This window comes from Lates calcarifer, linkage group LG12, assembly GCF_001640805.2.
Source record: "Lates calcarifer isolate ASB-BC8 linkage group LG12, TLL_Latcal_v3, whole genome shotgun sequence".
NCBI lineage: Eukaryota > Metazoa > Chordata > Actinopteri > Centropomidae > Lates > Lates calcarifer.
The window spans coordinates 7,832,344-7,855,795 of record NC_066844.1 but is presented as its reverse complement, the minus strand read 5'-3'; the positions used below and the strand labels follow the sequence as shown (position 1 = coordinate 7,855,795).

Below are 23,452 nucleotides of genomic sequence, written 5' to 3'. Positions count from 1 at the left end.
GCTTGCTTGGGGCCCTAAGCCCACTGATTGAAAGAATGATGTATTTTCATGTAGGAAAAAAACTCGGTATTGTAGTGTTCAGCAAATGCTTCTCAAAATGGAGTAAATGGTGCATTTATTGGATATTTTCAGCTGCTAATGAATATTTACTACAGCGGGATGGTGTATGTGGGATGTACTCAAAATAAACTACACGTCCATGTTCATCGTAATGAAGGAACATGTCAGTCAGTCTAACAGTGAGGCTCATTAATGTGTTTTTGGACTACAGTGGAGCTCTATGGCACAGAGCAATGTGCTACCAAATAAACTATATCAGGCTTTGGCTACACAGTCAACACTTACTGGTGGTAGGTTTGGTATTTTCATGGCATTTGTTGTTGATTGAATATTCCCAGCCTTATCCTCAAGCCTTAAGAATCACACTGTATACTGTGCACTGTATATCAGTCCCCATCATATCTGAAACATTCATATTTGTATACACACATTTAAGTCATTAAAGACCTTGTTAGCATTACACTTCAAAATGTTATACTAGACACATTAGTCGTATAACCTGTGCAGCTTTAAGTAGACTTTACCAAAACATCAGTTATCCTGTTTTCTGCCTTTCATTCTACCCATAGATTACAGTAAATGTAACATTTGCACAGCACTGTAGCCACTTGGCACACACAATAACATACTCATAGTTTAGAGTTTTAGAGTTTTATTTCCTTTGGGACATAATATCTATTTTTACTTGCTTGTAGAGTAGTAATATTGATCCTTCTTCAAACCAAACAAAGTCTTATTAAAGCAGCATTTCAAGGGAGAAGGTGTTAACTTTGATCCTATTTTAGCCAGTTTGATCATTCTGGCCATTGGTTGGGTCTAATGTTGCTGCAGCTACAGTCACATGATGATAGCTATGAAGGCTAGTCTTGTTCCAAACAAGGTTCCCTTTGAGGCATGCAGGAAGAAGGAAGGTGCCGTTCTTTCATTCCTCTAGTTGGATTTTATATACACCACGCATTCAATCTGTAAAAAGAACAAAATGGATGATGACACACTGTGATGTTCCCTGGTTCCCATTAATGTCAGTGCCACAGAGTTGTAGTCATGTGTCAGAGTGACTTTGGTGTTAGACTGACACCCCATCGTGGCCCTGAGACTCGAATTACAGCAGACACTGTTGCCACAGGATCGACAGCGCTGCTGTCAGAGATCTGAGTGGCTGTTACAAACTGATTGTGTTTGACTTGTTTGATGTATTTGATTGTCAAGGAACATATATTGTGCCTCTTCCCTGAATGCCTAACATGGTATCTATTCAGTAGAACGGAGGTGGACGCATTTTTCCTGAAGTGCTTTTCCGGTGAAAACATGACAGTGTCCTGTGTCAGATGGCGAGCTCTCTGTCAGGCATGAGGAAATGTTGTGTTTCAGTTTAAATGTTAAAATTTTGCTTTTCAATGTATAGTACAACGAAGCTTTGCCTTTGTTATTGTACAGGACAGTTTAATTCAAACTGTGTGGTCTAACAACTGTCGTGGTCATGTATCTTTTCTCTGCTTTGTGCTGTGAATTGTTGCAGGACTGTATGTTGGCATGTCTGTGTGTTTGTGCAGCCTAGATTCTCCTCTAGCACAGAGTGTATTTATAGAACACCCCCTCAAATCCCAACCATAGCAAAGTTGCCTGCACAGACACACAGGCAATATGCTTCCCAATCATGTTTCTGTGTGACAGTGTAGAGAGGGCTTTGAAACGGCATACTGAGGGAAAGAAGTATGTTTCTTATTGTTTGTGTATTCATTATTGTACACATTTGGAAACTGAGATAACATGTCAATGCTGAAATCTTTTTTTCTTATTTTTTTTTTTAGCATTTACTGTGCTATAGATATTCAAACTGTAAAATGGCAGGTGATTTTACCAAAGACACAGTGGGCCAATCTACTGCAATTTTGTGCTTTCCAAAGAAAGCACATTCAAAATTTATTTTGAAACCTTTTTAAGATTGTTCCCATCTTTAGAAGGCAAAAATTTAATATTATCCAATTTTAATATTGGCATATTTATTGCCTAAAAGAGAAACTATTCTGTTGAAGCTGTGGTGCTCAGTTTTACGCTAAAAACAGTGTCAAAAATTGAGAAAAAAGCCTTAAAGACCTTAAAGATCAAAGCTGGTTCAAGCTCAGTTTGACAAGAACCCATGCAAACACATATAAACATAGATACTCAAATGTCCTGTGCAAAATTTCTTATGCTTACCAGTGAAGATTTAAATTTAAATAGTCACTGGTACATGCTCGTAACAGATGTGTAGTGTCTGTGAGTGTGTGTGTAAGCATAAGAAATTTTGCACAGGACATTTGAGTTCTATGTTTGAAGATTTAAATTTAAATATTCACTGGTACATGCTCGTAAGAGATGTGTAGTGTCTGTGAGTGTGTGAATATTTAAATTTAAATATTCACTGTATTAAAATATGCTTTCTTCCTTCACCCTTTTTCCCTTATTTTTTCTCACCATTTCTGTCTCTTTCTCTCATACACACACACCCATGCACACACACAGACACACATTTCTTATCAGTCACACCGAGCTCATTGCAGACCCCCGGGGCGATAAGCCTGAGCGTGAACGGTGTGTGAGAAACCCCCACCTCTTTCCTCCTGAGCTCCTTACATAACACATAACCACCCAGCCCTCCAGGGGTTGCCAGAAAACACACCACAGGAGTGTGTGTAAAGTGTGTGTGTACATACATGTGTGCAACAATCCCCCACCTTAGTCAAATCCACAGGACTTGAAGAGCAGAGGAATCACGCATGCTGCAAAGCTCGATAACATACAGCGTGACCCCATGTTTTATTCACATGATGGGATATCACTGACAGAACCCTTTCCATTAGATGCTCAGTCACAGCAGCACACATCTGTACCTGTCGAACACTTCCACAGTTATTTCACGCAACGTTTTGACAGAACATTAACGAGCCGCCGAGCCCCTCGAACACTCGGTGAATCATTATTATATGAAGAATGTGCTTCCATGTGTAACAGCTCTGACACATTATACCATTAACCATAAAATTATACACACAACCAACCATTTTAAAAGTCAGTATATTACTGCAGACAGTGCTCCTCAAGTCGGTATATTCAGACATGTAAATGTATGTATTTTTAGCCCCGATAATGAATGCAGGCTTGTCACCAAGATAAAACGAGGCTTAATATTCTAGATGGAAAGTCATCTGTTGTTTGGCCTTCCTCATTACTTCCAGGTCTTGAATCCAAATGCTGCGAGGGGAAGGGTGGTCTGCCCTCTGTCGTGACTCATTTAAATGCTAAGGATGCTTTTCTCCCTCCATCTCTTTCATTTTTTACTCTCATCTCTTTCGCTCCCTCAATTTCTCCAACCCTTTCTTCATTTTAGTGTCTCATTATTTCCTCCCTCTCCGCCTTTCTTTTGTTTCCTCTGCCTCTCTCTCTCTTTCCACCTACCATCTAATTTCTGTCCTGCTTTGCCACCTCTCTCTTCCTCTCTCTCACACAGCTGCATCTCGTCCTCTTGTGCTCAGCCTCAATCCCCGATGTCAGTCTGAAAGAAAAAATCACCTCCATCTCCTTCACCTGACACTTCTGCCTTCTACTGCACACCATCCACCGGGATTTCAAGTGATAAACAGCGCACTGAAAATAGATTTCTACTGTACCATTGTATGTGAATTGATGAGGCTGTACTTGACAAAACTATTCTGCATTTGTGTAATGAAGCATGCTAATGAAGCACGCTCTCAGGGCAGCGCGAAAACTCCATTCCTGTCAAAACCAATTTCTGCTCAACTCTGAGGTCGACCAAAGGCCAAATCAGAGTTTGTCTGTAGCTTTGGGAAGAAACAGACCGAAAGTGTCCTTTGCAGTCAGCGTCGGGGGTATGTCAGCTAGCAGACTTTTCTTAAAAATGAAAATTAGCTCCTTCACCGAATACATTCCTCAGGCTCAGCTATAATCATGACAGCTTAGCAATTATTCAAGTTTTTGCTAGCATTCAGACTGCCTTTGAACGAAAACACCCGTTTTTGTCTGATATGTAAGCTGTCTGCTGTTACACCTCATATGGAGGAGACAGATGGCAGGCGGCATAATCTGAGGTTGTCTACTGGCATGCTTGGAGGCCAGAGAGCATGTAGGTACATGTGAGCTCGGAGGCACTGCCACCGACTCCTGGCTTCACAGAGAAAGATAGCGTTAGCAAACCTGAGTACGCTACACACTCTCAAACCCTAACAGTTTTAGGTTACCTGCATTGCCTGAAAGTGGGACGATAAAACAGGCCACAGGCTCTGGGTCAGTGGGAAAAAAGATGCTGCTCATCCTGCCCACTACGGCAGAACACTGCTGCCTCCAGTGCCAGTCCACCAATCACCTGCTGATCCAAACATGAGGTCATCAGGTAAAGTGATTGGGCTTTTTGGCCATCAGTCACCTGAGCAATGAAAAAATAAAAGCACAAAAAATGATTTAAATTGGCATATTGGATCTACTGTATCTACTTTAAAATTGTGTTTTGGTCCATTTATATTTGCAGAATTAATCAAATTGTGACCATCTGATATCTGTGCAAACTTTGCAGTACAGTCAGAACAATCCACTGAGTTTGTGACAGCAGCTGATTGATGACATGACATGTTCCTGTCTGCAGTGACGCCCAGAGGGTCAGGTGGAATAAAAGTAGGGCACTGCTAAAAGTAAAGGTAAAGTGGCCATATGGGATTCCTCCAAAAATTAAAAAAAGAAACTCCAGTCAAAACAAAATGACAGACAGGGCATTAGAAACTAACCAGAGGACAGATGTGAAGTTACCAATTTCACCAGAGACAAAACAATCACACAAACATTGTCAGTGTTCAGGGGAAGGATTTATTATATGTGTGTTTTAAAGACAAAATCAAGGCTTTTGAGAAAAAGAATGTTGCCTTTTGAATAATTTTGCCATTTTACTTTGCCATTACTGAAATATATGTAATCCACAGTCATATATTACCTCTAATGTACAGGACATTAATCGTACTTGAGTGCACCAGTGTAAATCATGTAAGTCCATTGGTGGCTGCTCTGTACAGTTGCGTGGTGATTCAGTGATTCAGTATGCGACTGACTACCTCTGCGTGGCTGCTGCCCACATCAGATAAAACACTTAAACAATTACTGTCTTATCTGCTGAGGTGGGAGAAGAGCTTGTGGCCTCATTAGGACCAGATTAGAGAGAGGAACAGAGCCCAGTCCCACTCACTCTTGACTCCGGATCGTCAGTCCACCAGGCCCTCAGGTGACACTAACCACATTACAGTCTTCACAGAGACAGACGTAATGATAGTCAAACAACCAGCATGTCGTCCTGTGGCTGGGAATCAGCAGACTTTCTTCCACTGCAGCTCTCACTCTCTCTGGTCTTTGTCTTGCTGGTCTAAGACACCTAAATCATAATAATGTTACTAATGGAGTAAAGAAGAGTAGTCGTGCAAATGCTGTGATTTCATTATTATTATTATTATTATTATTATTATTATTATTATTATTATTAGTAGTAGTAGTAGTAGTAGTAGTATTACAGTATTAGTTGGTATTATTCTGTTTATTGGTGCAGCCCTTTACAAAAGCAAAGCACTTTTCAAAGCATTGAGAATGTCAAAATGAAATCTATTTAATTCATAATACACATTATTCTGTTATGTTATGAATTCTGTTATGTTTAAAAAAAAATGTGTAGCTGGGATCTTTAACTACATTGAACATTACAATTAATGTGGACAAGTCTGTATTATGAACGTTAAATGATTTTTGTCTTGTTTTGGCTGACATATTGTATATGCCAATAACAATGTATCTGTGACCAGAAACAAAAAAAAAGTCAACTGAATTTGCTTTTATGATGTGCCATCTTTTTCCTTGAATTTTCCTCGAAAATAGGAGTACAGTAGCTGACTATCATGGTTGAAATGTTAATTACCCAATCCTTGTTACTGCTGCTGTAAATGTAAAACATGCATCACGAAGAACACTAAATATCTACCTAATACTGAGCTTTCAACAGTTTGAAAGCTTTCATAAAATGGGTAAAAGTAGAATCAGTAACACTTGATACCAATTATAATTTCAATTTTCTATATGAAATCACTAAAACAGTAAATGTGATAGCAAGTAATGTCAAAATAAAAATGGAAAAATAATTACAGCAGTAAGGCAGTATTTACAGAAAAGTAGAAAAGGGAAAAAGTAAAAGTAGGGGCTGTGTTAGAGGACAGTACTAGTTATTACCAGCCCGCTCTCACATCTCCTCCTCATGCTTCTCTTTCTGTCTCTGTCGCTCTCTTTCATATGCAGACAATGTAAAAAGACACTCAGAAATTCAACAATAGCGTTTGAAAGAATGATGAAATCTTAATGCCATCTTTGTACTGTCACACACACTATCTCTCTCTCTCTCTCTCTTTCTCACTCACCCTCTCTGTTTCTCACTTTGTCATTTTTTATTTTTCTGGTCTACTCTTCCGCTCGCTGCCTGCATCTCTCCCTTTCTCCCTCTGCAGGGCAATGAGGGCTGGCTGTTTGTGTTGCAGGCAACTAGTGATCTCCACTCTAGCATGCCCTTAAATTTCTTCTGGTGTTTTTTCTCCCACTCAATACCAGAGTTACATGCAAGTTGTCATTGGTTGTCTGAATGCTTTCTGACAGCTGTTGACAGGCCCAGTGGCATTATTATTTATCTAATCAACAACCAGGCAGCTTTAGCATTTAGCATTGCTGTAAATTGTTGTTGTCCCCATGTAAACTCCAGTGCAGGGTGTTTTGATGTCATCGCACCACAGGCCTGACACTGATGGACATCACTGGGAGGAAAGTTTAATATGGAGAATTAATGTCTGAAAGTGACTATTGGCCAAAAGAAGTGGAATCCACTTTGACACACAACTCAAGTGATGATTTTTAGCCATGCTTAGCATTGTGGCTAGAAATGGTAATGTTGTCACCACTTTTGTTGTTTCGACTCAACTATTTGATGGAACGCTATGAAATTTTGTACAGACATTCATGGTGCCCAAAGGATTAATCTTAATGACTTTGACTGACTGACTGACTGACTGTCTGACTGTGATTTTCACATTTGTGGTTTTTAGTGAAATGTCCTGATAACTATTGCATGGATTGCCACGACCTGTGGTATAGACATTCATGTGCCCCTCAGGAGTAATCCAAGGATGATGACTTGATTTTGATTCTCTGACTTCATCTTGCATCAAAATTTCTTCTTGTCACATACTTTGTTTTATGACCAATACATACAAAACTGAAGACATTCCCATAAGCCTGAGCTATACTTAAGTGTTAATTGGTAAAAGTGAGCATGCTAACATACTAAACTTACTATGATTGTGAACATGGTAAATATTACACCTGCTAGCATGTTAGCATGCTGACACTTGAAACTTGACATGATACTTTTCAAAGGATTAAAGGATGAGAAGCTCAGCAATCAACTCTTCATATTCACAGTATATATGGAGTCTGGTAAATAAGATCTAATTTTCTTTTTCCTGCTTCTCTGTCGTTTCCCCTCCCTCTCTGTGTAGACCATGCTGACTGCCATCTCGATGAGTGCCATCGCTACCAATGGAGTAGTGCCAGGTGGGTGAGCAGACGCTGGCACCACACAGCCATCACTGTTTGACGCTGTCCGCTTCTAAATTTCTCTTTTCACTGATTGCTTTTGGCACATTACACCCAGCGCAGCTTGAAATCCCCAGAAACATTAAGAGCTTTAGTCTGGGATCTTGTGCACTTTAACTTGTTGTCACACAACATTATTTACACAAAATAAAGCATCAGCCAAATGCCTGAAATGTAAGACTGAATGTATGTGTTTGTATCTGTCTGCAGACACATTAATGTGCACATTAAACAGTATAGCTATATTTTATAATGTGAGTTTACATAGTAATGATGGCCTGCGTCTTACCAGTTGGTGTGCGTACAGCAGGGGCCATAGCAAATTACAGGCTTGTAGAGAAGTGTGTGCACGCCAATTATAACTGTCTCCATTATAACTGGTACCAGCCTTTATGCTGCTGCAAAGTGCTGATTAAGGTTTATTTATTTATGTTCAGTTAATTTATTTGCAGTGTTATAAAATATAAGCACTGGCATTACTACTTCTAGAAAGCAAATTAGACAAATGTTTTAAACCAATCAATCTGAAAAATGTAATTAATTCCAGGTCACATTAAATTCATTCTAGTAATAAAAAAAAAAACAACATTTACTATTTATCCTTGTATTGAGTTGAGTATTGGGTTTTTGGCCGACAGTTCACCAACTGTCAAACATTATTTTGTGCTCTGGCAACATGATGGACATTTATCATAATTTTTTAATCAGTTTCTCAAAAATAATTAAATCAATTGACATTATAAATGCTCCAAAATAGTGGCACACATAGGTCATATTTAGATAATGGACAACAATGTGTCAAGAAAAAATAATGGAATAAATTTTACTTAATTTTTAGTGAATGTGTGACATATGCAGTTGTATAGACTGATTAGAGATTAACAGAGAATGTCTGTAGCAGGTAAATCATGTACGTACTTACAAATCATGTACATACTTAAAACACCACACACATATTTCTGATAGTTTGTGTTAACATTGTTGTGTCTGTGTGTAGCTGGAGGATCCTACTACATGATATCCCGTTCGCTGGGCCCTGAGTTTGGAGGAGCAGTGGGGATCTGTTTCTACCTGGGGACCACGTTCGCTGGTGCCATGTATATCCTGGGGGCCATCGAGCTCCTCCTGGTGAGAAACACCCTCTGTACTCCTCTCACAATCTGTCACTGTCTTCATCAGGGTATCTGCTTTATCATTTCACTGTTTTATAGGAATTTAATGTATGTGCATTTATTTGGGAGAGAGATAGGATCAAGATGAGTATACAGTCCTGAAACATTTGAGAACTGATTTATCCCAATATCGCAACACTCCCCACTACGTTTTTATTAGCATTTATGGGGATTCAAATCATACAAATGATATAACTTAAATAACACTGGTAGCCTAACATCAAGCTAAGACATCTTTGCTTTGACATTATTTCAAGAATCTGTAATCTTGGGCCAAGGTCAAAGGGCATTAAAATATGTTGCTATGTGACATTATAGACTACAATGCATTCACTGTCATACCTGGATTGATAACTTGATTGGAAATTATTTTATAACAAATTATAAAACTAGGAACTGCATTCCTCTGCAGGTGCGTGGCCTATTTCTCACCACAGATTTATTCCAAGTCTGATTCTGGTTTTATAATTTCTCACATTTCAAGAACAGCTGCCATGTTTTGTTTTGTTTTTGAGACTGGAAATTAAAAGCACAGCTCAGTGAGTGGGTTCATGTTGATGTGAGTAAAGTAGAGAACTGTCAGTCCTCTATTGTACAACCTACTTGAAATGACATCCATTTCAAGCTAATTCATCCATGGCATTGCCAGACTACAATGAGCTAAAGGGAAAGTGACGGGACAGTGTTGCCAGGTTAGTGGAGGATGACCACTCAAATCACAGCTTTTCCTTCCCTGCAGTGAACTCTTAAACATCATACTTTGACAATTTTGTCATGGTGATAATGCTGTCACAAAAGCTGCTCTCAAGGGGAAGTTGATGTCATCATGCAGTAATGGCACAATTACCACAAGTGAATATGACCCCTTAGATTAAATTATGTTGGGAATGCATTAAAGATTTGGCACCGGGTTGCTCTGGTACAAAGAAAACTGGTGCTAGTGTTAGAAATAATAAGAGGTAAGGAGCCAAACAAAACCAGCAGCTCAGGGGTATTCAAAAACCAAGCCCTGTTGTCTGCTGAGAGTACAGCAGCATCGCACATTTGTTTCTCTCTATAACTTTGTTTAGCCAGGTAAAAGTTTTATGACATTAAAATCTGTTTTTCAAGGAAGACCTGACCTAGCCTGATAATCAGACTGAACTGCCATTTTATTTTCACTGTATTATTCAAAGTTATATTGTGTTAGTGTCTGTGTCAGTTTTAGCAGACATAGAAGCTGTGGAGGTAGCTTCTTGGAAAAGCTAACCTAAATTGACTGTCAGACATTTTTTGGCTGAGGGTTAGATAAGAAGATTCATACCACTCTCATGTCTGTATGTCAAATATGAAGATATCGCCAGTAGCAGATTATCTTAGCTTTGCGCAAACATTGGAAATAACTAGCCTGGCTCTGTGTTAAGGTGAAAAAAAGATGTGAATATAGTTAAAACAGATGAATATTATGTGTTAGTTAGTTTTGATTAGTGTGAAAAGTGCTGGTGGGTGTATGTTATTACTTTTGGACAAACCTAATCTAACTGTTCTCTGTTTCCAGTCTCTGTGCTAAACTAAGCTAACCAACATGTTGGGTGCAGCTTCATAGTTACTGCACAGATGTGACAGTGGCATCAGTCTTCTCATCTAACTTTTGACAAAAAAAAGTTGAACTGTTCATAGTTCATAGAAGCTGACAAATGTAGGTCATAGAAATATGTTAATTTAAAGACTTATTTCTGTGAGTGTAACAACCTTTATAGCCACATCAGTCTCATCCATGTTCATATATTTATTTAATATTTTTGTTGCTTAGTCACAGGATTTTTTGTTTGTTTTTTATGCTTAATAGATTTTTATCTAAATTCAGCTGGGCATTATATAATCTAGGAACAGTTTCTGATATTCCTGTGATCTTTGATAACAAAATTCAGTGCTGCTTAATTGCTGACACTTCAGCGCACTAGAATTAATGGTGAATTAGCCAATGTGACAAAAAATACCCTGTGCTCTGAATAGAAAATGAAACTTAATGTTGCACAGTACCACTACGTGCCACATCTTTGTGAAAATAGAGTTCCTCTCTGTCAGTTTATTTTCCTCCTCACTGTGCTTTGAAGCTATTTTCCTCTCAAGCTGTGTGTTCTTCAATGTGAATTCTGATAAGTTGATGAAATGCAGGGATCTTTCATCTCCATCTTCATTCCTCTTCTCCTCCTCCTCCTCCTCCTCCTCCTCCATCTCCTCCTCCTCTGCCTTTTATTCCACATTTCTTCCACTGTAGCCCATGCTGCATGGAGTATTGGGTAATTATGCAAATACTGCATTAGTGGGAGATCAAGACACTGGCAGAGTAATAAAACCATTCCTTGAAACAGCTCTCATCACTTTGGTCCACTGTTATCAACATACCAGAGTATGTTTTTTGTTTTTTGTTTTTTTTCTCCTTCTGGATGCCTCTAATGGATATGCAGAGTTTGATCATGCCTGGAGGTTAATTCTGTCTTCTGGGTCAAAGCTGGCTTAGTTTCCATTGTAAAATAACAATCCCTGCAGAATTGTAAGGAGCGGATCTGGAGAAGGCTGATTTGAATATGTTTCATCCTTCCACCCAAGCCAAGAACACAAACTGATGCTGCTATTTTTAGGAAGCATGAACAGTTCACAGTGAAGCAGGAGATTTGTTTGCCTAGTGATATGCTGTTCTTAGTGTCAGATCAGTTTCTCCAGCCAAATGACCGTACTGAGCTATGACTCCCCGCTTGTTCTCCTCGATATTCTTTGCTCTGTATGGTGATTAAACAGTTTGGGTGGAAACCAAATGATTACTTGAAAGAAAAAAAGAGAAATTCCCACACTTACGTAACAGCCTTGCCATGAATCATCTAAAGCTGATGACAGATACTGACAGGCTAATTAGGGGTTTACCATTTTATATATGATGGGACTATTCTTAGATTGACCCGTAGTAATAGTGTAATAATGGTAGTTAATTTCAAATATTAATACCATGCTTGAGTTCTTTAATTAAGCTGAATTAAATATAGCAGCCAGTATTATATGTACTGCTTCAAGCTCCAGTAGACGACTGTTAATGTGAGCATCACATGCTTTCACACTTCACAGAGTTGTCCTCCTCACTCAACTCATCCCTTCCTGCCTTTCTCACCTCTCTTTTATTATATTTCATCTCTTTTTTTCTACCCAGGGTGAAATTTATTAAATTCAGCAGTAAACAATGAGCTAAATGAGCAGGCTTGTGACCTGCAATCTGCCAGTTTAAATCCCCAGACAGGCTGGGGAAAGGTTGAGGAGGGAAAGTGGATGAGTAACGCACTCCCTAAACAACTACCACCAAGATGGCCTTGAGCAACAGTCAGAGATTGTATAGAACTTTTATGAGAAATATGTAGGTGTGCTTTCCCTGGATACATACACATAAAAAACAAAACAGTAATGTTATTATCCCTCTACTTTAGATCTACATAGTTCCCAAAGCAGCCATCTTTCCCCTGGAGGGGCTGGAAGGTGCCGAAGCCGAAGCTGCCCTGCTTAACAACATGCGAGTCTACGGGACCATCCTGTTGACCTCCATGGCCACGGTGGTGTTTGTCGGCGTGAAGTACGTCAACAAGTTGGCCCTGGTGTTTCTGGCCTGCGTCATTCTCTCCATCCTGGCTGTGTACGCCGGAGTCATCAAAACTGCCGTCGATCCTCCCGACTTCCCGTAAGCAGTGCAAAACATACGTTTAGCCATAAAACATAACCATAATCCTGACAGCTAGGCAGAGAGACACACCTGGGTAACAACACACACCAGATGTAGGAACACAAACACACACTAGGTTTGTTTAAAACTACATTGCTTGGATGTTAGACAGCCATCTGCTTTAATCTGAAAGGTTGGAAATGAATAAAATTGTTTCTTAGTTCATATTTTTTCTCTCATGTTCAAGTGATACCTCAGTGCGTAACAAACAAATAATCATATTAACCATTAGTTAAGCATTGATTTTGTGATTTGCAAGTTTTTTCCTTGAAGGGTAAAACTGAGCTAAACTTGGGTAAAGATGTTAATATTGCATCTAATTGTTGTGTCAAGTCAGTGATTTTATTTCAGCATGCAAGTACAACCTGCTTCACACAGAAATATAGTCATCAAGATGCTGATAAATCAACAAGTAACCCAGACATGTGCTTTTCAGCCACTTGAGCACATTTTTAACTTGGACATCTGGACATGTTTTGACCTGCAACAATCACTAAATCAATGCTGTTGTTGTTTCAGGCTAAAGTTTTAGTTTAGTTTTACATCTGTAGGACTGTTGTACAATAAGCGACCAAATTAATCAAACTGAATTGAATCACATCAAACCACAGGAAGAATGCAGTATTTTGTGATTTATTATTTTAAATCTTTACTAAAGCAATCAAAGCAAACTACTTACAACAACCACAATACACCAGCCACTGCAACAATGCTCCAACAGACGTTTTGTGCCTTTCTTCTCTCCAGTGTATGTATCCTAGGGAACCGAACTTTGGTGTGGAAGACTTTTGATGTGTGTGCCAAGACCATTGAGACAGCTAATGGGACAGTAACTACCCAGCTGTGGCGCATGTTCTGTGATTCACCTTTCCTCAATGCTACCTGCGACAAGTACTTCACTGCCAACAATGTGACTCAGGTCCAGGGCATCCCAGGGGTCACCAGTGGAATCCTCGCAGGTTGGTTCATGAGGTTTTGTATGTCTAAAGACAAAGCAAAAGAAAGTAATTGACTGACTGACTGACTGCAAAGGCACTTTCATTTCTCAGCTCTGGGCTTACAAAAAACTCTAGGCAAGAAGAAACCCAGAGCTGGCTTAACCTTGTTTAACTCAAGTATTTATTACAGGGCTAACAGTAAACCCTGTGTTAAGGATTCACACTTGTAAATTAGAGCCCGTGGTTAATACAGTGCCAAGAAAAAAGTTTCCACTCCCCTAGGAAGTTTTCACGTTGACACTAATCAACAGAAAAATAACCTTCAGTGTCAAAGTCAAAACTCCATCTCCATGCAGTGATCTTTCGTTCTCAAATATAAAATACATGGTTGCATAAGTCTTCACCATCCAAGAGGATGCTATTGTCAGACTAAAAACAAAATAGCCTAATTAAATCTACTTTGATTCACTGCTGTGAAACATGAAAACTTTGAAGTGTGTGAATACTTCTTATGGGCACTTTATGTTCACAAGCTGTTACTTATTATTACAATATTATCAACTTAACTGTAGTTCACACTAGTGATTTCAACACAGTGTTTATACATTAAACCTTCACCTGTTCTGTTCTTCCCTCCTCTCATCTACCCAGAGAACCTGTTTGGGACCTACTACGAGAAAGGGGACCTGATTGCTAGGACGAACATGTACTCAGCTGAAGACCAGGACGATCCTCTGACCAACGCCAACCGCTACGTGTTGGCCGACATCACCAGCTTTTTCACGCTGCTGGTCGGCATTTACTTCCCCTCTGTGACAGGTGAAACATTTTCACTTTCTTTTAACTTTTCTCGTCTAATGTGTATGTGTATGTTTTTGTTGTGTGATATTTGCACTTAGAGGTTTATCCTAGCACTAAGCAAAATAATGAACTACAAAGCCAAAATCTTCATCAAAAACACATTGTGCTTCACTCAGTAAAACTGTAAAACAGATTTCTCTTGTTGTTTACAATGTCAGGCACTGAATCCACGTTATGCATGTAGATGAAATAATTGATATTCTGCTGCTGCTGCCTTATGTGTGTAAGTCTCTGACCTTGACAATGTTTGCTTCTCGACTGTCTGTTTAGGGATCATGGCTGGCTCCAACCGCTCTGGAGACCTGCGTGATGCCCAGAAGTCTATCCCCATTGGAACCATTGCGGCCATCACCACCACCTCCACTGTCTGTATCCTCTCACTACTGCCCCCTGCAGGATAACAAGAATCAATGCACAGACCAAATTTTTAAAAAATATTTGAAATAGTGTTGCTCTTCTCTTCTATTCTACTTAGTGGACATGGATTATGTATTTTGTGTGCCCAAGTAGGACATTATACTAATGTCTGCCAGTTTAAGTTAACAATTAAATGAAGTCTCAGGACTGTTTGTTACACAAAACCTAATTCTGACCTCGTCATCTTCTGACTAGACATTTAAAAGTACTCCTTCAGTTCCAACCAGATATCCACTCAAATGTTATTTTAAGCTCAGTGATGTTAATTCAGACAGCGCTGGTCCAATTTTATCAGGACTTGAAGCAATGATGCACTGTGGTGTTTTGCTCTGCTGCAACAAAGACACAGTGATTGGCCTGCAGGGTGCATCGTAATTAAAGGTCAATGTTTTAAACAGCGAAAGGCCATAACCACTACAATACCAGTCTGATTTTGACAAGGGGTAAAGCATTGTTTTTCTGACTGGCCCACGGTATGCCCATGTCATTCATGAGAGCTGACTTTTCTTAAGTTATGTTGGTATGGCTTCTTCTTCCTTGGTTTCAATAGAAGCTAATTTTTTTCCACTCAGAGAATTTTGAGCTTCCCACCATGTTCATATTTTGTTTTATTTATTTGTATTCTTCTGTTGTAATATTACTGAACAGTTTTAAAAGATGCAAGCATGGTTATGGCTCAAAACCATGGTGTGACATGGTGGGGAAACTGTTTTGTGACACACTTTCCCTTCAGAATTTCCTTATTGTTATTATTCACTCTTAGGCTGTGTACGATGATGACTTCACTGTCCCAGTTTTCCATGTTTTAAATCTATTGAACCATTATTCGGCTGCTACACATGTACTAGAACATACAAGGCAGATGTGATTACAGGCCTCTGCCTGTGAGGCAACCATGTTGAATGTCTTCGATGCATCTCACAGTAATGAGCTTGGGGTCTAACCAAATTTGATTAGGACTTCTAATCGCATCATTTGGCTGCCTATGCAATCACAAGTTAATAAAGCAGAGGGATATTAGTTACAATGTCAGTGATCTGTGAGATATTATCCTAAACAAAATCGATGGACGTCTTTTCCCAGCAAATGTAGTTAACTGATTTATCCAGATCATTAAGTGCATCTTCAAAGCAAAGGTTTATCATTTTTATAATCAAATCATCAATCATCCCATATTTAAGCTGGCTAAACAGATATCACATATCCACCATTTGAAAAAACGCATCACCTGTTTGTATTACTTTCCTGAACCATAACTGCTAAGACATGTCCAGCGTGGTTCTGTTTGGTGCCTGCATCGAGGGTGTGGTCCTCAGAGATAAGTAAGTTCATCCTCACTTAGCTGAGACAACAACCCCTAAAATCTACTGATTATTTCTGACATATTGTGTTTGCTATGAATGATACAATAAGAAGTCCAGATTGCATGTATTAGAAATGGCCAGCAACCTTTTCCCATCTCCTCTAGGTTCGGGGAGGGGGTGCACGGGAACCTGGTGATTGGCACATTAGCTTGGCCGTCACCGTGGGTGATCGTGATTGGCTCCTTCTTCTCGACCTGTGGGGCAGGGCTGCAGAGTCTGACAGGAGCTCCTCGACTCCTGCAGGCCATCGCCAAGGACAGCATCGTGCCCGCCCTTCGGGTCAGTGTGTCTGCTTATTTACATATCATATACATAATGGTCTCTTCCTGTCTAAGGGCTACTATGACAAACAGCAAAAATCATTTAAAGCAGACATATTTTTAAATATGGTGTTGATGTTTTCGTTCGTCCCTGCAGATCTTTGGCCATGGGAAGGCCAACGGAGAACCCACATGGTCCCTCCTGCTGACAGCTTGTATCTGCGAGAGCGGCATCCTCATTGCCTCCCTGGATGCAGTGGCTCCTATCCTCTCCATGTGAGAACTGAGACAAACTGTCTAATTTACTGCCATTTTTAAGAACCAACAGTAGGAGATTTCAGAGCAGCCAGTCCCCTGCTATTCCTTAAGCGATGCAAATGCCAGATTTTATGGGCTCAGGATTTAGCTCATCACACAAAAGAGCAGAATGCTTTTCTGCTTAGGTAATACATATAAATACCAGTAAATGTGACAGATATTGAGACAACATACTCCTTGGACTTTATTTAGTGAAGTCAATTTAGGATGCAAGAAGCTGTGTCTTAGAGTTAGTTTCTGTGCTTGTATGTTTCCTGCAGGTTTTTCCTGATGTGCTACATGTTTGTGAACCTGGCATGTGCCCTGCAGACACTGCTGAGGACTCCAAACTGGAGACCTCGCTTCAAGTTCTACCACTGGTCAGTTCAGCAGTTACTAACAGAAATAGGAGGCTGCATTTTTGTATTTAAAACAATGTTCTGTCCTGAAACAGGCTCTGTCTTACTGTCTACCTCTCTCTATGCATCTATCTCTCCATCTATACAGGGCTCTGTCCTTCCTGGGGATGAGCTTGTGTCTCACTCTAATGTTCCTCTGCTCCTGGTACTACGCCATCGTCGCCATGGCAATTGCAGGCTCTATCTACAAGTATATCGAGTTTGCAGGGTGAGTGAAGTGCAACCTCAGGAGAGATTGGATTCGCTGGCTGCCTTTGGCTTTGGCTGGCATATGTGTGTGTGTGTGTGTACTGTATTTTAAAAGTGTGCTGTTTCTAAGTCCACACCATCAATCATTTTTGGTTGAGGGGTTTATAAGGAAGAATTTCAGTTATAGCCCCACTGTTTGTTTTGGGCTCTCGTAACTTCCTGTTATGTGAGACCGTAAGAAACGTGTAGATTCCATGGTTTACACAGAACATCCTCCTTATAATTAATAATATTAATAAATAATCTCTTTATGGACATTTTGTATCTCTTTGAAGTCATTGTGATTATCTTGTAATTGTTTTGTGTCCCTTCGTGGTTGTCTTGCATCTCCTAGCTGCTTCGATTCTCTTTGTAAGTGAATTTTTTTTAGATTCAGCGGATTTCTCAGGTTCTTCTGCTCCTTCAAAAACTGCCACTGCACTTTAGTATTTAGTTGACACTGGATATGAAAAGAGGCTGTCCAAAGCTTCCTGCCAGAGAACATCCACACTGATACTATAGGAAACTATCAAAGAATGTTTGAGATGCAGGATCTGTTTTCTTAAAGTAGAGCTATTCTGCTGCTCTGATTTAAATAGCTTTTCAGTAAAAGGTCACTATAACCTCAGCATGCCTTGCTGCTTTAATATGAAAGAATAAATAAACAAGCACAATGTTTTGATTGGTTGGCAGATACTCAATATTTAAAAAACTATCAGCCTCAGGACCAAAAGAATGTTATCAGGACATCCCTAGTTTTAACTGAGCTCTTAAACTTTCCAACAAACAGTTTCAAGCAGAGGCTCCAGCCCAGCAGTCCCCAGACCCCTCAGGCCCCTGTGCCTGTGATTGGAGGGCTTCTTCAGTAATCCATCCATGCTTATAATGAAGTAGGACACAGAGCCATGAACACTGAGTATTTCAGTGCTGAGATTCCCTGCACTGAGTGACATCATGCTAACTTGACATTTACCAGTGATGCCTAATTCTTAATCACACTGCATCGTGTCAAACTGTCGTCTAAAAGTAGATTTGTTTCAGTGTGCTGCCTGTATCACTGTCACATTATAAATTTAGAATGAAGGTGCAAAACTATTGTTCATGTTTTGAGTGACAAATATTGACCGGGACTGTCTGTGTCACAGCGCAGAGAAAGAGTGGGGTGATGGGATACGAGGCCTGTCTCTGAGTGCTGCGCGTTATGCTCTCATGCGGCTGGAGGAAGGTCCCCCACACACCAAGAACTGGAGGTATGACACACAAAGTCAGACACTGTTCTAATTAACACAGAAATTAACAACATGCCTCTACATGTTGAGTTATCAATGCTTCTCCTCATCTCAGCTGTCAAACTACAAAACGTGTTTGTGAGTTCATATTAACACATCAACTTTTCATGCTGTTTTTCTCTCTCTTTCCCGACTAGGACTTTTACTTGGCCAACTCTGCCATTTCTTTCTTCATGCCTTTATTTGACTCTTCATCGCTCTTCTTGCCCTTTTCTATCTCGTTTGTCTCCCTACTTTTTTCTGCCCTGTATTTTTACTTTCCCCTCTGCTCTCCCCTCTCCTCAGACCTCAGTTGCTGGTGCTGGTTAGCACAGACGCTGAGCAGAATGTGGAGCAGCCTCGTCTGCTCTCTCTGACCAACCAACTGAAGGCAGGAAAAGGTCTAACTATTGTTGGGACCGCTCTGGAGGGCACCTACCTGGAGAACTACGAACAGAGTCAGCGTGCAGAGCAGGTGCGAAGCCTTTAACCATCAGTGACAATCTTTAACAGTTCTCAAAGCATGATAAATCATCACATCATGTCAATACTCTGCAGCACAATACCAGTAAAATATACCTTTCTAGCATATACACCAAAAGTAACAGTTATTTTCTCTGTCATACCTTTCTAGGCGCTGCATAAACTGATGGAAACTGAGAAGGTGAAGGGCTTCTGTCAAGTGACGGTATCCTCGAACCTGCGTGATGCTACATCCCATCTACTCCAGGCCAGCGGGCTGGGAGGTCTGAAACACAACGCTGTGCTAGTCTCCTGGCCACGCAACTGGAAGCAGGGAGACGAGCACCAGACCTGGAGGAACTTCATTGGTGGGTCACTGAGAAAGAAAAGAAACTCTTATTTCTGAGGCTGATTTTTCAGGGTAGAAATGTGAAATAGTGCTCAGAGACACTTCTCTGACCCAAAAAAAAAAAGCAGGTTTCAAGCTCTTTTTATGTCCAGCATCGTTGATGCTGAATCATATCAGCCAGAAAAAAAACCCTATAAACTACAGCTTTTGAGTAGCTCATCCTGCTATTTAACCTCTCTGTGAAGGCAAAATGTCAAAAGAAAATCTTCCTAATCATACAGTGTTTTAAAAAAGAGGAGTATAATCAAACAGAAGAGGATTTACTGATGCACTGCAGGATTATTCTCTGTAATAAAGTCATACTTAATCAGTGTCAAAACTTTCCATTAAGGTCAGCCACAGCCAATCAGCAGTATCAAGAAAATCCAAGACACCGTAGAAAATACCTTAACAATAAAGACAGGATTCATTTTTAAAAAGAATCTTGCAGTAACAGTCTCTGTAAGGAAGAGAGTTTGTAGATATAGTACAGCTAACACTCTAATCCTCTTGCTGCATCTCTCTGTTTGACAGAGTTGGTCAGAGAAACCACAGCTGCTCACCTGGCTCTGCTTGTCCCGAAGAACATTTCCGCCTTCCCGTCCAATGGCGAGCGCTTTACTGAGGGTCACATTGACGTGTGGTGGATTGTCCATGATGGAGGCATGCTGATGCTGCTGCCCTTCCTGCTCCGCCAGCACAAGGTACTTTGCAATAGAAAGTGGTACAGAATAACAGGTATGCGCCACAATATGCAAAGCACAGCCTGTATTCCTACAGCCAGAAATTGTTTCTCTAGTAGTATTTTGTGATTAGTTTTTGTAGTTCTAAACAAGTAGACAAACAAAAAAATTTGCCCGTGCCAATTACATCACATAAGCTGAGGTCCACTATAAGTGAAAAACTGAACAATGGAACTGTTGTGAATATGTTTTGTTCCCCAGGTTTGGAGGAAGTGCAAGATGCGCATCTTCACTGTGGCCCAGATGGATGACAACAGCATCCAGATGAAAAAGGACCTGACCACATTCCTCTATCATCTCCGTATTGATGCCATGGTGGAAGTTGTAGAAATGGTGAGTTTTCTCTCCAAGCCCAACAGGATTAATTACCACACGTGGGTGCAGATACCACTGGTATTCACAAGTTACATTGTCTTGCTTTAAATGAAGCACATGTCAGATTGTTGAATAGTGTCTGAAAATCCCATCCCACTACATCTTTTCAAGGTTGTAACTTGGGACGGGGGGGTGGGGTGGGGTGGGGGGTTTGTGTCCAACTATTTTTGTAACTTTCAGAAAGTTAATAATTCTACATGCAGGCAGAGAGAAGCCAGCTGAGAAACTGGGAAGGAAATTAATTAAACCTCTCAAGCTGCTCATTATTTCCACAATTACTTCTGTCACTTTCACCAGTGCAACACCAAGTCCTCGAGCAAAGACCGTCTGAAGGTGTGCGCCATTATCCCCATGTTTGAATGTTTCTTGCCCCTCTCTGTGACAGTAGGCTTTTCACCCTGCATTCAGGTGTGGCTATTCAGAACAGAAATAAACACTTTTGATACTTGGTCAGACGATATTTTTTATAAAGTACTTTGTTTCGTACTGATAAAAAGTGTATGAAACAAAAGACACAAAGTGATTAATAAAAGAAGAATGAACCTTTTTTTTCCTGTCATCGTAGCATGACAGCGACATCTCAGCCTACACATATGAGAAGACCCTGGTGATGGAACAACGGTCGCAGATGCTCAAACAGATCAACCTGACCAAGAATGAACGTGAGAGAGAGGTATGAAAGTTTGTTTATGTCAAAGTTTTGTTGTTTTGAAAAAGACACTCAAAGATGCACACATAAACTTCACATGACTTGACGGGTCGACTTGGCATGGCTTGGCGCGATTCGACTTGATTTGACTTAACATGACACATGAGCCCCTCTGGGCAAAAGCATATCTACGGTTAAATCGGAGCAGTGGGACACCATATTTACCCTCTCTATCTGTTGACTACAGACACTGATTTGCTTTTGTGCACAGCAGCATGATGGTGTTTTGACAGATGTGGGAAATAAAATATATTGATCTCAGTGTTCCACTATTACCTCCTCCAAATTCTCTGTTGAACTGTAAGATTGCTTTGCCCCCCAGGTCAATAAAATTAATAAGTGCAATGAAATTATCCTCACTTTTACTTTACAAAATCAGTGAATCGTTGCGGTGATATATAGCAAATAAATGTCTTGTAAAAACATACTGACTTGCTTTGGTGTTCATAAACACTGAACAAAAAATGTCTCTATCTAAAAAAAAAAATATCTTAACTCATGTACACTTCTGCCTTGTCACTCCTCCTTCTGTGTCATCACAGATCCAGAGCATCACTGATTCATCCCGTGGGTCTATCCGCCGCAAGAACCCAGCTGCTGTGACCACCCAGCTGAGTGTGACTGAGGATCCGCCAGCAGCCAGCAAGGAGGAGAAGCCTGAGGAGGAGGTGGGATCAGCTCTTCCAGTAGAGGACAGCTGACCTCAGTCCGAAGTGTTAAATTTTAAGTGTAGGAACACGTTTAGGAGATGATAAGCAAGAAGAGAAAAATGTCCAAACTGGGTGGTGAGATAAAACCAATGGGAGGGTTTTTTTAAATAAAGATTTAAAACAAAGAATCAACATGGTAAACAAAAAAACATGACATAGTAACATAGTAGAAGATAATACAAAGTAAAGCATGACTAAAACTAGAATTGTAAAGGTGTAATGACAAAATAGAAATACTAATACGCTTTATGATTTAAAGGAATAGTTCAACATTTTGTTACCATTATCATTGCAAGCTTAAAGATTGTAAAGTACATATGAAGATACAGCTAGCTGCTAGTTAGCTTAGCATAGCATGAAGATTGGAAACAAGGGGAAACAGCTAGCCTGCCTTTGTCCTAAGGTTACAAAACCACCTACCAGCACCTTTAAAGTTTAATAGTTCAGTTAACTATTAAAGTTAAGTTAACTATTAAAGTTAACTATTAAAGTTTAATGTTATGTCATTTGTTTATTTTTGTACAAAAACCAATTGTGAAAATGATGAGTTGAGGTTTTACACAGAGTGTGCCAGGCTAGCTGTTTCCCTGTTTTTTGTGCTAAGCTAAGCAGCTGCTGGTGGTACCTTAATAGTTAGCATAAAGATATGAGAGTCATAGTCATAATCAATCTTTTCCTCTACAGTAATTCTCAGCAAGAGAGCAAATAAGCATATTTCTCAAAAAGTTGAACTTTTGAGAAACAAACTTTCAACCCAGTGTAGCTGAGAAAGAATGGTCCCCTTCCTGGTATTTTCAGTTTTGTTGAATTGATGTTGTCTTATGTTCTAACAGAGCATACTATACTGACAAAGAAACCAGGTAATGTACAAGAAAACAACATGAGGCTCCTTAATCACACTTTTCTTTCCTCTCCCTCTCTCAAACACTGTGGCTCTCTGTGACTTTGCCTGCATTCCTACATCTCCACCTCAACTGTGACTCTTTCAACCTTCCATGTAATGTACATGTAAATCCACATCCGTCCTCTTCTCCTCTCGTCTCATAGTCAAAGTCGGCCTCTTCCCCTGTGTCCTCCCCTGCTCAGGTCCAGCTCATCCACGACAACACCACCCCGGCCAGCCCCGCGACCCCAGCCACGCCACTGACCCCCACAGAGGGAGCTCAGAGCCCCGGGGAGCAGATCCAGATGACCTGGACTGAGAAGTGTGACGGGGAGCCCACCAAGCCGCCCGGCGCAGCCACACCAGAGGGCATCAAAGACATCTTCAACATGAAGCCGTGAGTGCTCTGAAATGTGCAGTGAACCTTTTCCTTTTGTAAAGGTGAATTACCTTCTTGTTCCTGTCAAAAAGAGCCTCAAGTCTCCAAA

At 40.2% G+C, this 23,452-nt stretch overlaps 1 protein-coding gene across 3 annotated transcripts in view; it reads left to right on the top strand.

Annotated features, from left to right (window-relative positions):
- slc12a5a (solute carrier family 12 member 5a) overlaps positions 1–23,452 on the top strand; it is a 142,951-nt gene that overhangs the window by 111,843 nt on the left and 7,656 nt on the right. For all 3 annotated transcript variants that reach the window (XM_051074761.1, XM_018661787.2, XM_051074762.1), the window contains exons 5-23: positions 7,629–7,683; positions 8,723–8,853; positions 12,353–12,600; positions 13,390–13,601; positions 14,232–14,399; positions 14,712–14,810; positions 16,123–16,180; positions 16,327–16,501; positions 16,640–16,758; positions 17,061–17,159; positions 17,287–17,406; positions 18,572–18,676; positions 19,001–19,169; positions 19,329–19,524; positions 20,079–20,248; positions 20,489–20,620; positions 21,228–21,335; positions 21,914–22,039; positions 23,168–23,361. In XM_051074761.1, the coding sequence (XP_050930718.1) occupies positions 7,629–7,683; positions 8,723–8,853; positions 12,353–12,600; positions 13,390–13,601; positions 14,232–14,399; positions 14,712–14,810; positions 16,123–16,180; positions 16,327–16,501; positions 16,640–16,758; positions 17,061–17,159; positions 17,287–17,406; positions 18,572–18,676; positions 19,001–19,169; positions 19,329–19,524; positions 20,079–20,248; positions 20,489–20,620; positions 21,228–21,335; positions 21,914–22,039; positions 23,168–23,361 (2,684 nt within the window). The remainder of the gene's footprint in view (positions 1–7,628; positions 7,684–8,722; positions 8,854–12,352; positions 12,601–13,389; positions 13,602–14,231; positions 14,400–14,711; positions 14,811–16,122; positions 16,181–16,326; positions 16,502–16,639; positions 16,759–17,060; positions 17,160–17,286; positions 17,407–18,571; positions 18,677–19,000; positions 19,170–19,328; positions 19,525–20,078; positions 20,249–20,488; positions 20,621–21,227; positions 21,336–21,913; positions 22,040–23,167; positions 23,362–23,452) is intronic.